The sequence below is a fragment of the Aulonocara sp. 'chitande type north' Nkhata Bay genome, linkage group LG14 (assembly GCF_057382095.1).
Source record: "Aulonocara sp. 'chitande type north' Nkhata Bay isolate Kocher_YH1m ecotype deep benthic linkage group LG14, A_spYH_male_GT1.1, whole genome shotgun sequence".
NCBI classification, from domain to species: domain Eukaryota; kingdom Metazoa; phylum Chordata; class Actinopteri; order Cichliformes; family Cichlidae; genus Aulonocara; species Aulonocara sp. 'chitande type north' Nkhata Bay.
Genome location: NC_141357.1, coordinates 40453477 through 40473026, shown reverse-complemented (window position 1 = coordinate 40473026; position 19550 = coordinate 40453477). Strand labels below are relative to the sequence as shown.

The 19550-nt window shown below is 48.4% G+C and overlaps 2 protein-coding genes across 2 annotated transcripts in view; both read left to right on the top strand.

The window, feature by feature from the left end:
* The window catches only part of rnpepl1 (arginyl aminopeptidase like 1), a 10690-nt gene extending 7451 nt beyond the window's left edge, over nucleotides 1-3239 (top strand). Inside the window, exons 9-12 of the mRNA XM_086262590.1 lie at nucleotides 600-708; nucleotides 794-1021; nucleotides 1788-1930; nucleotides 2040-3239. Of these exons, the coding sequence (XP_086118716.1) occupies nucleotides 600-708; nucleotides 794-1021; nucleotides 1788-1930; nucleotides 2040-2336 (777 nt within the window). The 3' untranslated portion in view covers nucleotides 2337-3239. The remainder of the gene's footprint in view (nucleotides 1-599; nucleotides 709-793; nucleotides 1022-1787; nucleotides 1931-2039) is intronic.
* Nucleotides 3240-3379: 140 nt separating this feature from the next.
* On the top strand, nucleotides 3380-17334 carry dvl3b (dishevelled segment polarity protein 3b). Its single transcript, XM_086262591.1, has 15 exons — nucleotides 3380-4204; nucleotides 5646-5715; nucleotides 6138-6271; nucleotides 6356-6447; nucleotides 6541-6685; nucleotides 7856-7952; nucleotides 8645-8714; nucleotides 9039-9178; nucleotides 9266-9342; nucleotides 12069-12136; nucleotides 12221-12301; nucleotides 12373-12507; nucleotides 13731-13898; nucleotides 13989-14156; nucleotides 14304-17334. The coding sequence occupies exons 1-15, from the start codon at nucleotides 4041-4043 to the stop codon at nucleotides 14594-14596; spliced, it is 1902 nt and encodes a 633-aa protein (XP_086118717.1). The 5' UTR covers nucleotides 3380-4040; the 3' UTR covers nucleotides 14597-17334.
* The last annotated feature ends 2216 nt before the right edge of the window (nucleotides 17335-19550 follow it).

Below are 19550 nucleotides of genomic sequence, written 5' to 3'. Positions count from 1 at the left end.
CACACAGTCACACACACACACACACACAGTCACACAGACACACACACACACACACACAGACACACACACAGACACACACACAGACACACACACAGACACACACACACAGTCACACAGTCACACACACACAGTCACACACACACAGTCACACAGTCACACACAGTCACACAGTCACACACAGACACACACACACAGACACACACAGACACACACACACAGTCACACAGACACACACACACAGTCACACAGACACACACACACAGTCACACACACACAGTCACACAGACACAGTCACACACACACACAGTCACACACACACACAGTCACACACACACACAGTCACACAGACACACAGTCACACACACACACAGTCACACAGACACACACAGACACACACAGTCACACACACACACAGTCACACAGACACACACAGTCACACAGACACACACAGTCACACACACACAGTCACACAGACACACACACAGTCACAGCGTCCACATACTTCTGCTCCACGTTTCCATAGATTTACATTTCATCAGGATGTTTTACATGCTGCTCAGAGTCATGTGACCAGCGTTTGCATCGTGTGTGTGTCACAGGATTACATCTCAGAGTTTAAGTTTAAGAGCGTGGTGGCTCAGGACCTCATAGACTACTTCCTGTCTTACTTCCCGGAGCTGAAGGATGCCGCCGTCGCTAAGAGAGAAGGTCAGGAGACACTTTCAGCTCACCTCATCAGCAGCCTCCTAGTCTTCTCTGTGACATCACTTCCTGTGTGTATGCTCGTCCTCAGGTCTAGAGTTTGAGCGTTGGCTGAGCGGCTGCGGCCCGCCTCTCTACGAGCCAGACCTGTCAGCGGGCGGCGCTCTTATCGGGCCCGTCCAGGATCTGTGCGACCTGTGGAGGAACGCTGACCCCCCTGACCTAGAGGCGCTCGCGACCTTTGACCTCTCGACCTGGAGCACCTTTCAGATCGTCCTTTTCCTGGACCGCATGCTGGACCACTCGCCGCTGCTGCACAGTAAGTTGCCGTAGAAACACTGCAACACATCATTCAGAGCCTGCAATAATCTGCTCGAGTGCAAAGTACTCGAGTATTTGTACTCCGCAGCATGAAACATACGAGTACTGATGAAAGGGGTCATGTGACATCCTGTTTGCTGCAAATGGTTGGTGACGAGGACGTGGGCCGTTTCTCAGTACTCACGTCTGTACTGACGTCCTCGCTAGTCTGGACTCCGTAAGTTCACACGGGAGTTCGGACTTCCCGAGAACGCAGCGCGATCGTTCTGCTATTGGAACGGCAGTGTACGTGATGACATCACAGCTCCACCCCCTCTTAATTTAACTGTTACACATGATGCAGCAGATTTACTTCAGGAAAAAGATATTTCAAAAAGTATCTTCAGCACTTTGACGGATCATCAGTTTCATACAGTGAAGCACGATCACTACATGACACGTGTCTCCCAATCAACATAGCGTTAGTAAACACTCAGGGCAGACAGCTGGTTTGGAACAAATAATCAGATCATTGTTGGAGCAGCGTTCAGGATCTCCACGCATCAGCACGCCGTTTCTGCTCCCGGTGAAACTGCTTCCTCCTGAATTTAAATATTTTGATGTTAGATTTGTTACTTTGACGGGAACAGTACTGCAACTGATGCCGGAGCACAAGTACAGATGTTGAGAAACTGCCTTGATGTTCCTCACCGCGCAGAACACAGGAAGTGATGTGACAGGTGTCCACTGAAGGTTCAGTGATGAATGATGATGTCACTGCGCAGGTGTGATGGCGAGCCTGTCGGACTCGTACTCGTCGCTGTTCGACGGGCTGAACGCCGAGGTGCAGATCCGCTGGCTGCAGATGGTGGTGAGGAACAGCTTCTACCCCGACCTGCCGCGAGTGCGAGCCTTCCTGCACAAACACGTAAGTTCCGCCCACCTGCCTGTTGCGACGTTGAGCCGATCAGAACAGACATAGTTTTAAGGGGGTCGCTCAGCTACTCTGTCACATGTTTGCCCCTCCCTCTCCGCAGACGTCCAGGATGTACACAGTGCCGCTGTATGAGGACCTGGTTGCTGGGGTGATGAAGTGTGTTGCCGTGGAGATCTTCTACCAGACACAGCGGCGGCTGCACCCGAACCTCAGACGCACGCTGCAGCAAATCCTGTTCCAGACCAGCTCGACCAATCAGAATGGCTCCGCTCTGCCTCCCTCCTCCGGCTCCACCCCCCCGCAGGAGCCAACCGCTGCCGTGGCGACTGCCTCCCCTGGCGGAGCCACCGGGACAACTGCCACCATTGCTCTGCGTGATGTCAACGTCTCGGCGTGATGCCCGGACTACAGGAAGTAGAAACAATCAACAGGAAGCCTCACTCCAGATGTTTTAAAAGGGTTGATGTGGGTCAAAGGTCACTGCTTGAAAGCTTGACCTGTGTCTGGCGCTCCCGAGGAGGGCCCTGGTTGGACCCTAGAGTGTTTTTATGCGACTGACGACAGAGCAGAGGTCAGGTCGTTCTTCTCAGCTTCTGGCAGAAACGCGCCACCAGAGCGGCGTCGTGTAATTAGGTTGCGTTCGTGCTAACTCGCTCAGCGACTAGGCTGTGTGGGCGGAGTTCGACCGGGCAGGGACGGAGACGCCATGCTTGCTGATGATTCAGTGAGAAAAACATTTCAGCCTTACGCTCGTTCTCTGCCCGTGCGCTCACTGCTGGTTGGTTTCGCCGTGAGTGCCTTTGCCTTGTTGAAGTCTCTGCCCCCATCACTGTGTGGGCGGAGCCTCTGTGACAGTGTTTAAACTCTACCTCCGCTTGTGTGGACTCACCTGAAGGACCTCAGAACACCAGCAGATCACCTTAACGCTGCCTTCGTGCAGCTGGGAACACGCGGCCTTCTGTCTGTCCTGGCTCTGAAACGTCCCACCGACACTGAACGCCTCCTCGCTCTCTGAATGTTGAAGATAACCTCATGTTTACCTGACCTCTGACTAAACGAGCCCACGGACCGGTCCGATGGGCGAGCTCGTGTTGCCTGTTTGTTTTTACTGTTTTATGGACGTTTGTTTTTATGAACTGCTGACCCTTTAATAAACACCGATATCCAATCAGAATCCATGGAGAAAATTCAGAACCGAATGAATGCATCTTTTATTTATATTCATGAATTAGCGTGTCAATAACTGAAACTGTTTCCTGTTTGATCACGTGTTTGATTTACAATAAAATGATTGTCTCTATGGGTGCTTTCACTCTCAGATCAGGCCGGAAAAGTCGGACGTGTTAGGCGTTAGCTTGAAGGGGCATAAGTGCCGGAAGCTCTGAGGCCTTCCGTTCACAATAAAAGCTGGAGGAGCGGTCCGTTACAGGATGATTCAGCGGTTCGTTTGATCTCGTCCGAGCAGCGGAAGCCGGAAACTCGTCACGGGCTCGAGTTTATTCAGGGGTTGGATTCTGCTGTGAGCTCATGAATTCAGCCCGGATACAGGTGAGGGACGTGACGTCACAACCAGGACGGCGGGAAAAAGAAAAGCGTTTCTGGGTCGAGGACATTTGTTCTGTACCTTCAGGGAGTTTGAATATGCGGACCTACAAAATAAATTGGTAAACGTAATTTAAAAAATAAGATAAAATAACTACATAACATATAATTAATAAATAAAACTGATTAAGAACAAAAAGCCCCAAAAGAAACATGACCTTTAACGTGGAGACTGAACCTCTGACGTTGTGACGTAATAACGTGCAGGTGTGTGTGTGTCATCATTTCTCAGAGTCGATATTCTTTTTATTTTTGCCTGTGTTCATTCAGCTCTTATTCTGAAGGGTCCGAGCGGAAGTGTGTTCGTGCGTGTGTGTGTGTCTTGACGGCGTCGGGAGGAGACGGAGCATCAGACACGCAGAAGCTGGACCGACACATCTGGACCGAGAGCGAAATCTCTGGAGCGGAGACGCGCACGAACGGAGCGCGGGCGCGCGGACAGGTGCACAGCTGTGTCTCCTCAGCGTCATCCCGTGACCGCCAAGCCGGGCTCGCGGGCATGGCGGAAGAGACCCGCGTCATCTACCACCTGGAGGACCAGGACACCCCCTACCTCGTCCGCATCAACGCGCCCGCGGAGCGCGTGACCCTGGCGGACTTTAAGCACGTGCTGAACAAACCCAACGTGAAATTTTTCTTCAAGTCCGTGGACGACGACTTCGGGTGAGTCACGTGGTCCGTGCGCTCATTGATCCGTGGTCGGGTGAGTGTATTGTTCCCGTCACGCGATGTTTGTTATTCTTAAGGTACAATCACCCTCCTGCGCATGTCAGGGTGGAGCAGCTGAAGCTGACCCTCAGCAGCAGCAGCAGCAGCAGGACCTCAGGCACCTAACAGGGAGCGCCCCCCACCTACCTCCTGTCCAGGTGGAACAGGTGTTGTCCCCTCAGAGCTTGAGGTCAGAGGTCAGCCTGGAGCCACGCCTTTGGCGCCATCGGGGGTGCTCCGCCCTCTTTCCAGTCCTACACTTGGAGAAACCTTAAGGTGGCAGCAGCAGAGCCCGGTCGGAGCCTGGTGCTGAGCTGCTCCACCCGATGCTGCACCTGTGGCCTCGGGGTCAAAGGTGGGCAAGTCCGCTGTACCGCACGTGTGCAGCAGCTGTGGTGGACAAGGCGGAGACTGGGTGGTTCTTCCTGACAGGAAGTTCTCTGGAGAACATGTTGCTCCGCTTCATCCACCCACTTTCAAATCTGTTCACATCTGTGGCGTCCCCGTGACATCGGGCTCCCCAACATGTTCCCGCCCTCCGGTCTGAGGGTGGCGCTCCGGGGCTCCTTCTGCACGTTTCACTTACTCTGGTTTTTGCTGTTTTCACGTGAAAGAGCTTTTATGGAGCGGCGCTGTGACGTGGGCACGCTGCAGCAGGTTCCACGCCTCAAACTCTTCTGCACACACAGGTCACAGTCTGTGCAGTTACACACTGCTGTGTGTCCAGCAGTCCAGCCTGTGCTTCAGTTTGAGCTCTCCTCATTTTTATTCACTCATTTACTCTGAACAGCTGATGAAACAACTGTTTAATAATCTGAGCTTCTATAATCCCACACACACACACACACACACACACACACACACACACACACACACACACAGGGCTTTTATGACAGACTGTACGGCTGCGTGGAGATGCAGAGCTGGTTTCAGGGCTCGGATTATAACCAGGTTCAGGTTTGGGGGATGGTGTCTGTGACTGTGTCCTCACAAAGATAGGCAGACCAGCACATGTGTGTGACCCCTCTCAGCTGATGCTGCGATGATCGATCGTTCTGCTCAGTATTGATCTGTGACTCTGAGTGTAACAAAGAGGAGGAGAACACCCGGCGGGGTTTGTGTCCCCGCCACAGCTGCAGTAATACTCAGATTGTGAATATGAGATGTATGTAGCAACCATAACACCGCCCACTTTAGACCCTCAGCGTTGTTGTCGTGATGTTAGTCCAGTTTGTTTGCATCTCTCTCCTTCTAATTGGCTGCCCCTCACAAATATGAGGTTTTGATAGCAGGTGGGTGTGGCTTTTGTCTACCTGATATGCCCACATGTGCTATTAGATATTTTTAGAGTACTTATGTTTAATTTTCTTTCATGGCTAATCCTGATGTGTTACAGGGTGGTCAAAGAGGAGATCAGCGATGATGACGCCAGGCTGCCCTGTGTGAACGGACGGGTCGTCTGTTGGGTCAGTAACACACGAACATGGTACAGCTGAGTTTATGAGGACTGTTGACGATGATTGAGGACAAACTCTAAAATCGTTCCTTTGTCTCAAAACGACACAGTCAGCCAAAGCACACACCTGCAGGCACACCTGCATGCACACCTGCAGGCACACCTGCATGCACACAACAGCTTTTTTCAGTCACATTAAAAGACTGAAAACACATTTTGTTGTGTTATTTATTGGATAACTGGAAGACACTGAATGGATTCTAATTAGAAGCTTCCCCACTCTTAAACCTTTATTACAGAAAATTCTTTGTCCCCACAATGTCAGTTGTAATTTGTGTCCTCACAGTGGTGGTAAACAGGCACAACTCGCACACAAACACACACACAGGTGTGTCCTGAGCCTTCAGGTGTTCATCATGTCTCTCCTTGCAGTTGGTGTCATCAGACACCTGCCAGCTGGATTTCAGAGGTTCAGATGTCCAGTCTGTGGTCACGCCCACCAATTTAGCCCCGCCCCCTATAGAGAGGACAGGTGGTATCGGAGACTCCAGACCGCCATCCTTCCAGTGAGTACACCGGGGCCCAGAATGCAACACGTGTTGTAGTGCAGGCCTCAATGCTGACAGGAAGTGATGTCATGTCTGTCTCAGTGCTGCCACTGTGAGCCATGATGAGCTGCAGGGGTCAGAGGTCAAACCTGCTGTTTCAGAGAGGCTGCAGAGGAAAGATGTGGGTGAGCAAGGTAAGATGCAGAGAGAGAGAGGTGTCACCTGCACACCTATTAAACAGTGACAGGCATTTCCTGCCATCTGCTGATTGGCTGTGGTCTCTACAGGTGATCGCCTGAATGGCCACGCCCACTGCCCAGCTGATAAGAGGGGGGTGGAGCCAACAGGTGGCGGCGACAGTTCATCGACCCAGCAGAGCAGCGAACTGGAAACAACCAGTTTCTGCTCCTCTGAGGAAGACTCAGGAGGAAGGTCAGTCTCACTCACAGACACGCCTACCTGTACCTGTGAGGACCCTCAGTGAACTCTGACCTCTCGATGATGCTCATAATCAGCAGGTTAACACTTTCCCTCTGCTTTAAGTATGTAAGGTAAGCTCATGACATCATCAGCAGACCTCGCTGTGATTGGTGGGTTTGCTATGACATGCACTCGCCGCCCTTGGGTCTGCTTCTTCTGCTCCAGTAATCCTGTTCACACGCCGCTCTCCTTCTCCTGCTCTGATTGGCTGCTGCAGGTCAGGTGACTAGCGCTGCAGTCTGTATTGTCCCGCAGATAAAAGCGTCCCAGCTCATCCATGAGCAGAAATAATGTGTTCCCGCCTCTGTCCGTCCGTTTTTGCAGGTTTTCTCTGGATTTTAGATTTTTTTTAGTTTTAAATTTGAGCCTCGCAACATTTTTATGAAACATCGCTCACAGGTATGTGCATGTCACCTTTCTTTTAATGATCATAGTGATAAAAATAATCATGTATTTATTTGGACTTAATCTGTGAACAAATGATGTTTATTTTGATGACTGTTGTTAAACTTTCATCAATAATTTTTAATATTGATGATAATAATAAATGACAGCGACGACTTTTAGTCTCACTTCCTTTTATTCATTTTATTAACATAAAATCAGACCTTTCGGACGTTTCCAAAAACAGACAGTGAGTTTATGTCCAGTGAAGGTAACAAAGTGATACCCTCGGCACAGCGGTGATGCTCGTTTCCCACATCCTGACCAGACAAAGAAATTAGTTTGGCGAGGAAACGTTTCCCCCCGAGAGCCGACTGAAGCTCAGCCAGCGAGGCTCGATGTACAGCAGGCGTGGCCAGCTTCAGCTTCCCGATGACGTTCCTAAGCCAGCATTCGGGATACACACAAACACATATACACATAAAGGGGGAAACAGGGGACTGAGAGAGGAGCCGAGACAACAAACAAGACACAACAGATCTCAGTGAAGGCGCGTGGGTTCGTGCGTCCGCTTTCCTTCAACACATCGAGCTTTTTTCCTGTTTGTTTGTACAAATATTTACATTTTGTCTTTAATTTTTCCCGACTGAGTGACCACGCCCAACCACACAGGTATCTGTAAGCTGTGAAGTCAGTCGGACTGAACCAGGTGTGCTTCCCTCTGTGACATCATTTCAGGTTCAGCCAATCAACAGAGCAGAGCAGCTCCTCACCGCGTCTCATCAGGCGTCAACGCCGCCGCCACCGGAAACCCAAAACACAGCGGATGGAGAGGGTAAACACACACACACGCACGCACACTGACATCAGATGGCGTTATTGACAGAGTTCAGACACTTCCTATTTTTTCCTGTAACAAACGACTTGATTGGTCGGAGGCCATCGGCGCCTCCTCAGCTGTGGCGGCGCTGCACAGGAAACAGATGTGAGTTTTCAGGCGACCTGTGGGAGGGTGTGCAGGGTTCAAAGGTCAGACAGACAGACCAACAATGGTCAGGGTCACTGTGTGGAGGCCTGTGGGGTCTCGTGCGTTGGTTACCATGGTGACAACATTCCTGCTCTCAGGTGATTTGTTAATCCTCACAGGTCAGGTGACAAACCAACTTCAGTGAAAGTCTTTTCTACTGAATTCTAATGCAGCGGTTCTACTCACATCTGCAGGCTGGTTTTTGCCTCCTCGTACCTGTGCGCACACGCAGGTGCTTTAATGTGGGCGGTCTTTGTGACCAAAGCCGTCTGACCTTTGAGCTCACGGAGGTCAGAGTCAGTCATGTGACTGGTCCAGGCTGACAGCAGGTGCCGCTGATAAGTCAGTCAGCTGACTCAGGACTGCGGACACCTGTGGACTCTGTCAGTGACGTTACCTGATGAACTTCCTGTCTGAGGGGGCCGTCCTTCACCTTCCTCTACTGTCTGTCTGTCCGTCCGTCTGTAACTGTCTCCTCTCTCTGTCCGTCTGTCTGTCAGTCTGTGTCTTTCAGCAGTGTCACTGACTCCACCATGTCGCTCAACATCATCACTGTAACTCTCAACATGGGTGAGTACGCTTCAGTACGGGTGAGCGCTGCTGCCGATCACACCGTAGCCCCGCCCTAAACCCTCCCCTGCTTCCTGTTTCTCTGAAACTCCAACTGGACCAAAAGTAACTTGCTGCTTGTTCAGTCACAGCTGGAAGCACGAGCTGAGCAGCACGCTCATGCAGGAGCACAGTCAGAAGTCGCCTCCTGCAGGACATTAGAGAGAACGCAGATTTAAGAAGCTAGAGTTATTATGGAGCGGCTGTTAGCTCGCAGTGACAGGGATGTTTGCACGTAGCAGCAGAGCTCAGGGTAACCCTGCTGTGTGCCTGCCTGTCTGTCAGAGAGGTACAACTTCCTGGGCATCAGTATTGTCGGTCAGAGTAACGACAGAGGGGACGGAGGCATTTACATCGGCTCCATCATGAAGGGCGGAGCGGTGGCGGCGGATGGACGAATCGAGCCGGGAGACATGCTGCTGCAGGTGCCGCTCATGCCGTTTAATCCGCTTCCTGTTTTAAAGGTGGTGGTGAGAAGGCTCACGATGCTGTGTCGTATGTGTGTCCGTCAGGTGAACGACATCAACTTCGAGAACATGAGCAACGACGACGCCGTCCGAGTCCTCCGAGAGATCGTCCACAAACCGGGGTGAGACCTTTTGCTTCATCCGTAAGTTCGCCATGGTAACCAAGGCCGATCACGTGGTTTAAAGTCAGCTTTGATTTATCTGACAAATGAATCCGTGCGGGAGCTCAGGTGTTTTTCCTGCGTCGCAGTGGAGACGCTGCATCAAAGGAACGCTTTAACCAGACCGTCGAGTCTGTCAAAGCGGTCAGCTCCGAGTTGGGGTTCATCCGATTCTGCTGCTTTGGTCTGAATGAAATTAACAGCAGGTGCTCTGAGCTAGTGTTCGCCAATCTTTTGGAGCCACGGCACATATTTCACATCAGAAAAATCCATTACAGTTACTGTTTAAAAAGGTGGTATTCAGAATACAGTTACTTGAAATGAATGGATTACACAACGGTCTTTTCCTGTTTCATAACTTAGGCTGTCCCCTCTCCATCTTTGGTAATTTCATGCCAGTGGAAACCCAAATAAAACGCTCATTGAGAGGCTCTAATGCCTGTACAGCCTTACCTAATGTCCACCTGCTGTTACTCATTTATATTAAGATTTAAACATCTAGTTGGTGTTGGTGTGGAGAGTAACCTTCAGTAATGAATCACACAGCAATAGGACATTTATGTAGTTGTAAAAAGCATGATATTAAGTAATCCAAAGTATTCAGAATACGTTACAAAATACATTTTGGGGCATGTGATCTGTAATCTGTAGTGGAATACATTTTAAAAGTAACCTTCCCAGCACTCCTCCTGGATGGCATCTACGTACCGTTGCTAGAAGGTTTGATGTGTCTCCCAGCACGGTCTCAGGACCATGCAGAGAGATGGGCAGTTATGGGTGGACAGGGCCGTAGAAGGCCCTTAACCCATCAGCAGGACCGGTAAATGCTCCTCTTTGTAAGGAGGAACAGCGTCCTCAGAGCTACAGACCTCCAGCAGGACACTGGTGTGAATGTCTCTGACCAAACAATCAGAAACAGACTAACGAGGGGGGTCTGAGGCCCCGACGTCCTCTAGTGGACCCTGTGCTCACTGCCCGGCACCGTGGAGCCCGACAGGCATTAGCCATAGAATACCATAATTGGCAGGTCCACCAATGGTGCCCAAACTTTCCACAGACGAGAGCAGGTTCACTCTGAGCACATGTGACAGATGTGAAGGGGTCTGAGAACGTTATGATTTCATACTGGGTATGGTGGGTTTGGTGATGGGGAGAATAGAATCACATAAAATAGAATAGCCTTTTATTGTCATTGTGCACATACAATGAATATTTTGGGCAGTCATTGGCTGTGCTCTGCCGTCACTGATGGTCTGGGGAGGCATATGGTAAATGGACTGATTCTTATATAGTGCGTTTTTACTCTCCTGGAGTACTCAAAGCGCAGTACTCCAGGTTACAAGACGAACTGCCAACTCTTGAGACACGGTCGCCCCATCCGAACGAGAGGGGCACAGGTGGAGGGAGCAGAGGTAGTGATGGTGGAGGACTTTGAATACCTGGGATTGACCATCCACAGAGAGGTGAAGAGGAGAGTGCAGGCAGGGGGGGTGGGTGGAGGTGAGTGTAACCGAAGGAGAAGTTTGTTTGTTTTCTTTTTATTGAGCATCAACAATGTAGTACGAAGATATACATGTAGCAAGGCCACAATGCTCCTTCTATATATCTACCCCACCCCAAGAACATGTTGGACAGCGATCCAGAGGGGAAAAATTTAAATACATAAATGAATAAAGTGAATTTAAATGAGGTGCAAGGAAATTCACCATATTTGAAGATGTGCACTTAAAGGGAAGTTTGCACAAAATTAATCACAATCACACAGAAAAAGGATGTACGGCAGCTGTCAAGCATCTATCAGGTGGGTATGGTTTTAATTTTCTCTAAATGTTTTAGCGATGTATCCCAAACAGCAAAGAATCTCTCCTTCGACCCCTTGAGAGCGTACTTATCTTTTCCAGCTGTATGAACTGTGTCAGGTCACTGAACCACAGAGCCGCTTTGGGTGGCTTCTTTGACTTTCAATGCAACAATATCCTTCTGCGTGCAAGCAGTGTAGTGAAAGCGATTGTGTTTTTATGACTTCCTTAATGTTCCATGTCCTCTATCTCTAGCACCAAATATACCCATAGCTGCATTGGGTTGAAGCTCAACATTCAATGCTTCAGACAGTGTTTTGAAAATTGCTTTTAAAGTTGGACATGACCAAAACACATGTGTTGAATCTGCAGAGGGATTTCTACATCTCTCACAGCTTGCATCTATGTTTGGAAATATTTTGGCCAGTCTTGCCTTGGAGTAATGAATGCGGTGTCGAATCCTGAACTGTATGATGTTTAATTTGGCACAGAAAGTGCTGTTGTTTACTCTTAAAAGAGCGCTCTCCCAGGTCTCCTCCTCTAAGTCCACCCCCAGCTCATCCTCCCAGTCCGCTTTGATCTTTGGCATTGTTGTTCTGAAAGGAGGCTATACAATTACTAGTTCTTCAGATTAGACCTTTAGGCTTAAATGTCAGGTTCAACAGATCATCTACAGCAATAAGTAGAGTTATATTTGGAAAGTCAGGGTTATGATGCTGAAGGAAGTGGCGAACTTGAAAGTATCTAAATAAGCTGAACGAGGGAGGTCAAGTTTGTGTGACAAATCCTGAAAACTTGCCAAGACACCGTCTATGTACATGTCAGAGGCTGCTGTGTGAATAAAGTTACAGTTTGAATAATGACCGATCTGTGTCATCTTCTTTTCAGTCCGGTGACGCTAACCGTGGCAAAGTGTTGGGATCCGAACCCGCGAGGCTGCTTCACGTTGCCGAGAAGTGAGTTATCGTCGGTATTTGTTTGGCACACAAGAGGTGTTACATAAAGTAAAATGATTACATGACACATCCAAATCTCCACAGGCGAGCCAGTCCGTCCCATCGACCCTGCTGCCTGGGTGTCTCACACCGCCGCCATGACGGGGAGGCTCCTCCCACTATACGGTATTACACCCACCATCCTCTGCACCTCCCGTCACCTGTCCATCAGATGCTAACCTGCTACTTTTTTCCAGGCGTGAACGAGGAGAACCACCTCAACATCCACAGTGACATGACCATGGTTGTCAAGGCGATGGCCAATCCCGAGTCTGGCCTGGAGGTCCGAGACAGGATGTGGCTGAAGATCACCATCCCCAACGCTTTCATCGGTAAGAAGTCCGGCTCATATTTTGGTCTGAATCCTGGAACCGTGACCTTTAACCTCTGATGACCATCATGTGTGGGTTCAGTCACTTAGGAAACCTCATCGTCTCGTCTTCACGTACTCGCTCTTCGCTCTGACCTGGTCTCCGCCCTCAGCCGATCCAGACCGTCCCTCCACTCTGTGACTTTTTACACCACCAATGTTAGAGCTACGAATGACGTCCGTCACACACAGTGGCCCTTTGTGTGGTACCCTCAGCTCGTTTAGCCTGCGAGCCAGCGCGGTTTACCGGGACGTGGCCGCCGGCCGAACCCACACTCCCCTGTAGGAGCAGGCGCTCGCTCTGGTATCCCCGTGTTGGTGTTGTTCCTGAATCGTCAAAGCTAACGTTGGTCTGGGTTCAACATGGCAGGTGACCTGTCACGTTGTTGTGATGTCATTGTTTTGGACCATGGGAACAGCACCGCCCCCTTTTTGGGATTTTTTTCCCGAGGGGACAGCAACAGGTTTTTTTCCACATTGCTATGACATCACAACAATGTGATTGGTCACTGGCCATGTTGAACCCAGACTAACGTCTTGATGCATTCTCAATCATCCAGGAAAGTAAATCTCCAAAATGTTGGTCCAAGTGACTTCTTCAGTCTTCTCTGAAGAAGTCACTTGGATGAGTGACGAAACGTTTCTCCCACAAAACGCTACGTCCAGATGAACAGAATCAACTTTTTGGAGAACCCAGACTAACGTTAGCTTTGAAGTTCCAGATGCGACAGCAGCTAGCAGTACTAGCGTAAGAGTACGGAGAGGTATGTCGCCCGCGGGGTGCCATGGTAGCAAAACCATCATCATCAGTGTGCCAGGCATTTTTTAACCACACTGAAGTGTGCGGGTCCCGAGATAAACCCTTATCAGCTTTGAGATGAGCAACTAAGGTTCTAACCAATGAGAGCACAGGATACTACACTGGTAGTAAATACGCTGGAGGGTTACCTAGGCAACCACAGTGTGCTAGCGAGGAGCCGTCAGACAATGAATGGCGCCCTGTGAGGACGTTCACTCCACGAGGCTCGGAGAGCGAGCAAGTACCAGTTAGAGCTGGTTCTGGTTCCAGGGACGTTCCTCGGATCCCCGCAGAGCTTTGGTGGCTGGACTGCAGCGAGGGCTGGTTTTAGGAAAGCGGGAAGTTATGTGTGCCTCACCTTTGACGGCCTCCCTCCGCCCCTGCAGGTTCAGACGTGGTGGACTGGCTGCACCGCAACGTGGATGGCTTCATTGACCGACGCGAGGCTCGCAAGTATGCCAGCAACCTGCTGAAGGCCGGGTTCATCCGACACACCGTCAACAAGGTGACCTTCTCCGAGCAGTGCTATTATGTGTTCGGAGACCTCTGTGGAGGTGAGGGCAGGAAGTTAAAACCATTTCATAATAAGAGCGTGAGTTTGAGGTTTCTGCTGCGCTGATCATGACTCTGTGCTTCCTCCTCAGACATGGCTGTGATGTCACTGATGGATCAGGAAGGAGCCTCCACACGAGGGTCTGACTGCGACCAGCTCACCTTCCCCTACCAGTACCCCATCCCCCACCCCTACAGCTCCCCCCACCCGCTCCACCAGCTGCCGGCCCTTGGAGGAGGAGGAGGCCCATGTAGTGAAGGTAACAAACATGCTCGTGTACAAACACTCGCAGTGGGTTCTGATTGGCTGTTACTGATCAGCTGGCCGCTCTTGTCCAAATATGGTCGCTGTGAAATGACTGACATCATGATGTCTGAAGTAATGATGGTTTGTTGTGACCTCACAGGAAGCTGTAGCAGCGGCTCGAACTGCAGCGATAATCAGGAGGAAGGAGCAGGAGGGAGCGAATTGAGAGCCTCCAAACAGGAAGCGAGTGCCTCTCCTGAGAAGCGTCTGGAGGCGGAGCCTCTCAGTGACAGTCGTGTCCAGCGACCTCTGAGCTGCTTTGAAGACCTTCTGCCGTCATCTAGAGGTCAGCACCATGACCTTCCAACAGCCCAGCCTGGAGTCTCCGCCTCCCGCCAGTCCTTCCGCATGGCCATGGGAAACCCCGGCGACTTCTTTGTGGATGTCATGTGATCACATTGGGAACTGGAAACGTTTCCGTGATTATAAACTGTTGAGTTCGTAGTTTGAATGAAGCTGATTCAGGAAAGTTTGCTCTTCGTCATATTTAGATTTTATTTATGAACCTCCACTGTGAAGCGGCACACCTTTGACCTCACCTGCCTCCAGCACTGTCCAACCCGCCATCCTCACGTGTTTGAAGATCGGAGCAGCTCAGAGGCCGGGAGCGTTTGATTTGATCCGTTATCACGTCAGGACCTCGCTCTGAGGCTCTTCTGTTCTCCATCGACGCGGGGTTCTCTGGTTCCTGTCCGTGAGGATGTCGCAGAGGGAAAGCTGAGCTTCGTCTCCAGAAGTTGCTGGATGTTGAATCGTGTGCCGGGTTGGGCTCGACAGGAGATCCAAACTGGAAGCAGAAGCAGGTTCAGGTCAGCGAGAGGAAACGGGAACTAACTGCAGATACGCCCTGCCAACCCGGCTGTCGTCCGCAGGCCTGCAGGTCCAGCAGGTCCAGCAGGTCCAGCAGGTCCAGCTCACTGACGGTTCCTCGAGTCCGTGCTGACCCGGTTTCCTGCGCACACTTCAGCTGCTCGTGTCTTCGGGTCACTTGTTTATTAGTGACAGCAGAGTGAATGAGACGTTTGAAAGTATAGAAAAGCATAAACACCAAACCTGAAAGAAATAAAAACCCAGTGAAACCAGCAACATGGTCGGAGGATGGTCCTTCTTGCTCCATCACAGCTTTCAGAGAAACGCTGTGTGTCCTCTGCAGACATTTGAGTTGTTTAAAACAATAAAAGTCTTTGAAATGTGTGAAATGCTTCTCTCCGATCTGCACGCTGAGCTGATTACAGTAGGCTGTTTGAACGATGGGTGGCGCTGGACAAAAACTACAAAACACAGAGGCCTCATGGGCCGTGAAGGCTCTGTGAGACAGGTGAACACCACCCAGAGTAAGAATCTGGTTAGATACCAGTGTGTGTTACCTGGCTTCATGGACAGATAGAGCTGGGTGAAAATGTATGCTATGTCTTCTGATGATACTGCCTAAGGGAAGCATGTATAATGTAGGGCAGAGCTGGTCAGAATTGTTTTGTTATTTTTTATTCATGTGGATATAGTGCATATGACATAAATATCACAAGTTTATTTTTAAAACAAAATAAACGTGTTATTTTTCATGTGATGTGCATTTATAGACATACATGTTCAATATCCACATGAATAAAAATAATAAAGTAACTTATTCATTTATACCGGTAGTGTAAAAGTCAAAGACTAGGAAATATTTTCCACGTGTGTGACCAATAAAGGTTATCTTATTATTTGAAAAAACAATCTAGAACATGTAAAAACAGAGAATTGTGTCAGGTGACCCCGAAGAGCTTCAATCTGAACTTTTCCACTCAGAAACAAAACCTCTTTCATTACTGCGTTGTAGTGAACACCAGTGGTGGAGCGGGGGGGGGCTTAAGCCCGGGTCTTTTTGTCAGAGGCCCGGGGTCTTTTGGAGTGTAATTTCTTCATAGTTAGATGTCTGGCTGACAACTGTATAAAACAAAAAGTACACACAATATTCGAAGCACATAGTGCACACTGTGGGAATTTACGACTGTGTGTAAATCCCCCCTGATATTGGTATGATCCGAGCTCAGGCACTAACCGGGGCGGGGCAGCTGCTGCCTACGAGTGCTCTGTTAGAGAAGCGCAGACAGAGGAGAGCTGAAGTTTGAGCAGGTACCAAAGCAAATCATTCGTACTGTACAGATAATGTAAATATGACGGTGCATCACTAAAGATTGATATCAAACTGATCACTTGACCCATATTACGTTACTTGTTCTTCAAGTGAATCAACAAATGGCGAAATGAAAAGCCGAACAACAACAATGCTGTTTCTTTAGAGAGTCTCAGCTCACATGTGTTTATTTCATATTTTCAGTTGTTTCCCTCCACGGCTAAATAAACTCTCTAAACTGGTTTCAGTAATGCACTGATGTACAAGCATGGACATAAGGAGCTTCTTTCAAAGAAAAAACTCTGGCAGATGTTATTTTATATATTAAGCTTTGTATGTTGTTCAGTATATTTCTATGCAAAACAAGAGGAACTTCAATACACAGCAGGATATTCACAGCTGAAACCAGATATTTACACTTTATGGAGAAAACAAAACATTTTTACTGTACAACATCAATTTAGAGTCAACTTTTGTTTTAGATAAATATTGAAACATCTTTTGAATTAGTTAAATGTCAGAATAAAGAGAGAGAGAGCTTCTATTTTTATCACTTTCATCAAATGTAGGAGTACATGTACACTAAGTTTATTGTTAATTAATAAGAAACTCCAGACGATTCCATTCTGAGCTGAAGAAGCTTCTGATTGGTTCGTAGAGTCCATGTGAGTAAACTGGTGGCACAGCTGTGGATGCATATAAGGCAAAACACAGAGCCTGTTTCTGTGACATGGGAACATCAGGAGATGTCAACAAAACACCAGGAACAGAACTGTGGAGCTCCATAAGTGTGGCTCAGTTTGAATACAATTTGGTGCCATTTACAATTAAGAAATACAGATAGTTTCTCTCTTTACTCTTAAAGTTAACAAATATGTTTTTATATTTATCTAAAAAATAAACATTTAGTCTGATTTGATGTTACAATTAAAAAAGTGTTTTTATCTGAAGAGTTTGTAAATATCTGTATAACTGTATATTTGATGATTGTCAGCACAAAGAGGAAGAGAGGGAACAAGAGCAGGTGAGACTCACATGTTAGTCAAATGGTTGTTTACCAGAAGTATCAGCGTATCACAGGTCCTCATGTATCTCGTACCTCGTGTTTCTTTTTAGGTTTGCTATTTTTCAAATTCTATATTTATTAAGTTCTGCAGCTTGTTTGCACAACAAGGCTAAATAATTATATAAACTTTTCTCAATCTAAATATTGGACTTTGATAGAATTAAAAAAACAAGTGTAGTGCAGGTCTATGATGATTTTTAGTGCTGCTATCATCTAGTTCAGATTCTGGTTCTGTCTTGGTTAAGTCCTCAGTAGTCCTGATTTTGCACTTGGCTGTGGCTCAGGGGGTTGGGAATCGCATCTGTAACCGGAAGGTCGCCGGTTCGATCCCTGGGCTCTCTGTCCTGGTCGTTGTGTCCTTGGGCAAGACACTTTACCCTACTTGCCTACTGGTGTTGGCCAGAGGGGCTGATGGTGCGATATGGCAGCCTCGCTTCTGTCAGTCTGCCCCAGGGCAGCTGTGGTTACAACTGTAGCTGCCTCCACCAGTGTGTGACTGAATAGTGGCATTGTAAAGCACTTTGGGTGCCTTGAAAAGCGCTATATAAATCCAATTCATTATCATTATTAATTCCGGATCAGTTCTGGGTCTGGTTGAATTGGGGTTTAGGCCTTGTGTCTTGATACAGCCCTGACTTTGTTCTGCCTCGCTGCTTAATTAAAAAACTAGTTTAAGGTGTCCTGCACATGTGATATATATTTTTCCCTATATGAAGTCATTTTTTTGAACAAAACTCAAAACAGAGCCTGTGATATTCTGGATTAGGCTCTTAAAAGGATCAGGACAGAAGGACGTGGATAGGTGCCTTTATTGAACAGCAGGACATCACACACTAACTTGTTGTTTCTTAGCGGTGCAGAAAACTACCCTTTTTTGTTGTTATATATTGGTCAACCAAGAACTAGCCCTGTAACAGGCACTTCTGTATTTTACCACTGGGGGGCAACAATTCACTCTATTACATTCCTCCCCTTTTAGATTTGTAATTGAAGTAAGCAACCCTTTAAAGAATGTATTTCACTGCCCCCACCAAAAGAAATATTCTGTGGCCCTTACGAACAAAGAACAAATGTAGCCATTACTTTTATTATTAAACTGTTCACTTCTAAAATAACTGGCAGTAAATAGCTAAAACATAACTCTACATTTTCAAAGATTCAGTCTCTTTGGGGGAACTCTGCGTCTTTCTGGGTATCTGCGTTCCACAGATGGGCTTTGGGTGGTTTCTGGGTTGGATACTGGTGGTTCATCGGTTGTCTGTTTAGGTGGTTCAGGAGGTAAGGAGTGTGATGTTAAAATCCCAGGTGGACTTGGTGGTATCTCTGGAACAACACCGTCCATAATCACTTCTGGCCGTCCCTCTGAAACCGGTGAAAATATAACTGGGGGTTTCTCCACAGTCTGTCTCCATGGTAACAGGTTATCCACATGTATTGTGCGTGTTCTCTGTCCCTCTTGTATCAGGTAAGTAACACTTCCCATTTTCTTCAGAACTGTTCCCTGAGTCCATTTTGTTTCCCCCCCCCGAAGTTTCGGATACGCACAGCGTCTCCCTCCGAAAAAACACGAACAGGTTGGGTTTTGTAATCATGGTGTCGCTTCTGCTCAGACTGTTTCTGTTCAATGTGTCTGCTTAGTTCAGGTTTCAGCAGGCTGAAGCGAGTCCGGATCTGACGTTTCAGGAACAACTCTGCTGGTGTACGACCCGTCACAGTGTGCGGTGTACTGCGATACATGATAAGGAAGTTTGCCAAACGATGACTGAGTGGCAATGTGGCCTTACCATCTGCTTCCAGCACATTTTTCATCAGGGATCGTTTCAGGATTTGTACTGACCTCTCTGCTGCCCCGTTTGATGCAGGATGATAGGCAGGAACAGCTGTGTGTCTGATCCCATTTAACTCCAGAAACTGACTGAATTCCTTTGACACAAGTTGAGGTCCATTGTCTGAAACAAGCTCTTCTGGAAGTCCATATGAAGCAAATAACCCTCTCAAAACCTCAATGGTGTTGTGTGAGGTAATGGATGGCATAGGGAACACTTCCAACCATTTTGAATGACTGTCAATGACAACTAAAAAGTACTGCTTGACTTTTTCAGCGAAATCAATGTGAATCCGTTGCCAAACTCTCTCAGGCCACTTCCACGGATGGAGTGGTG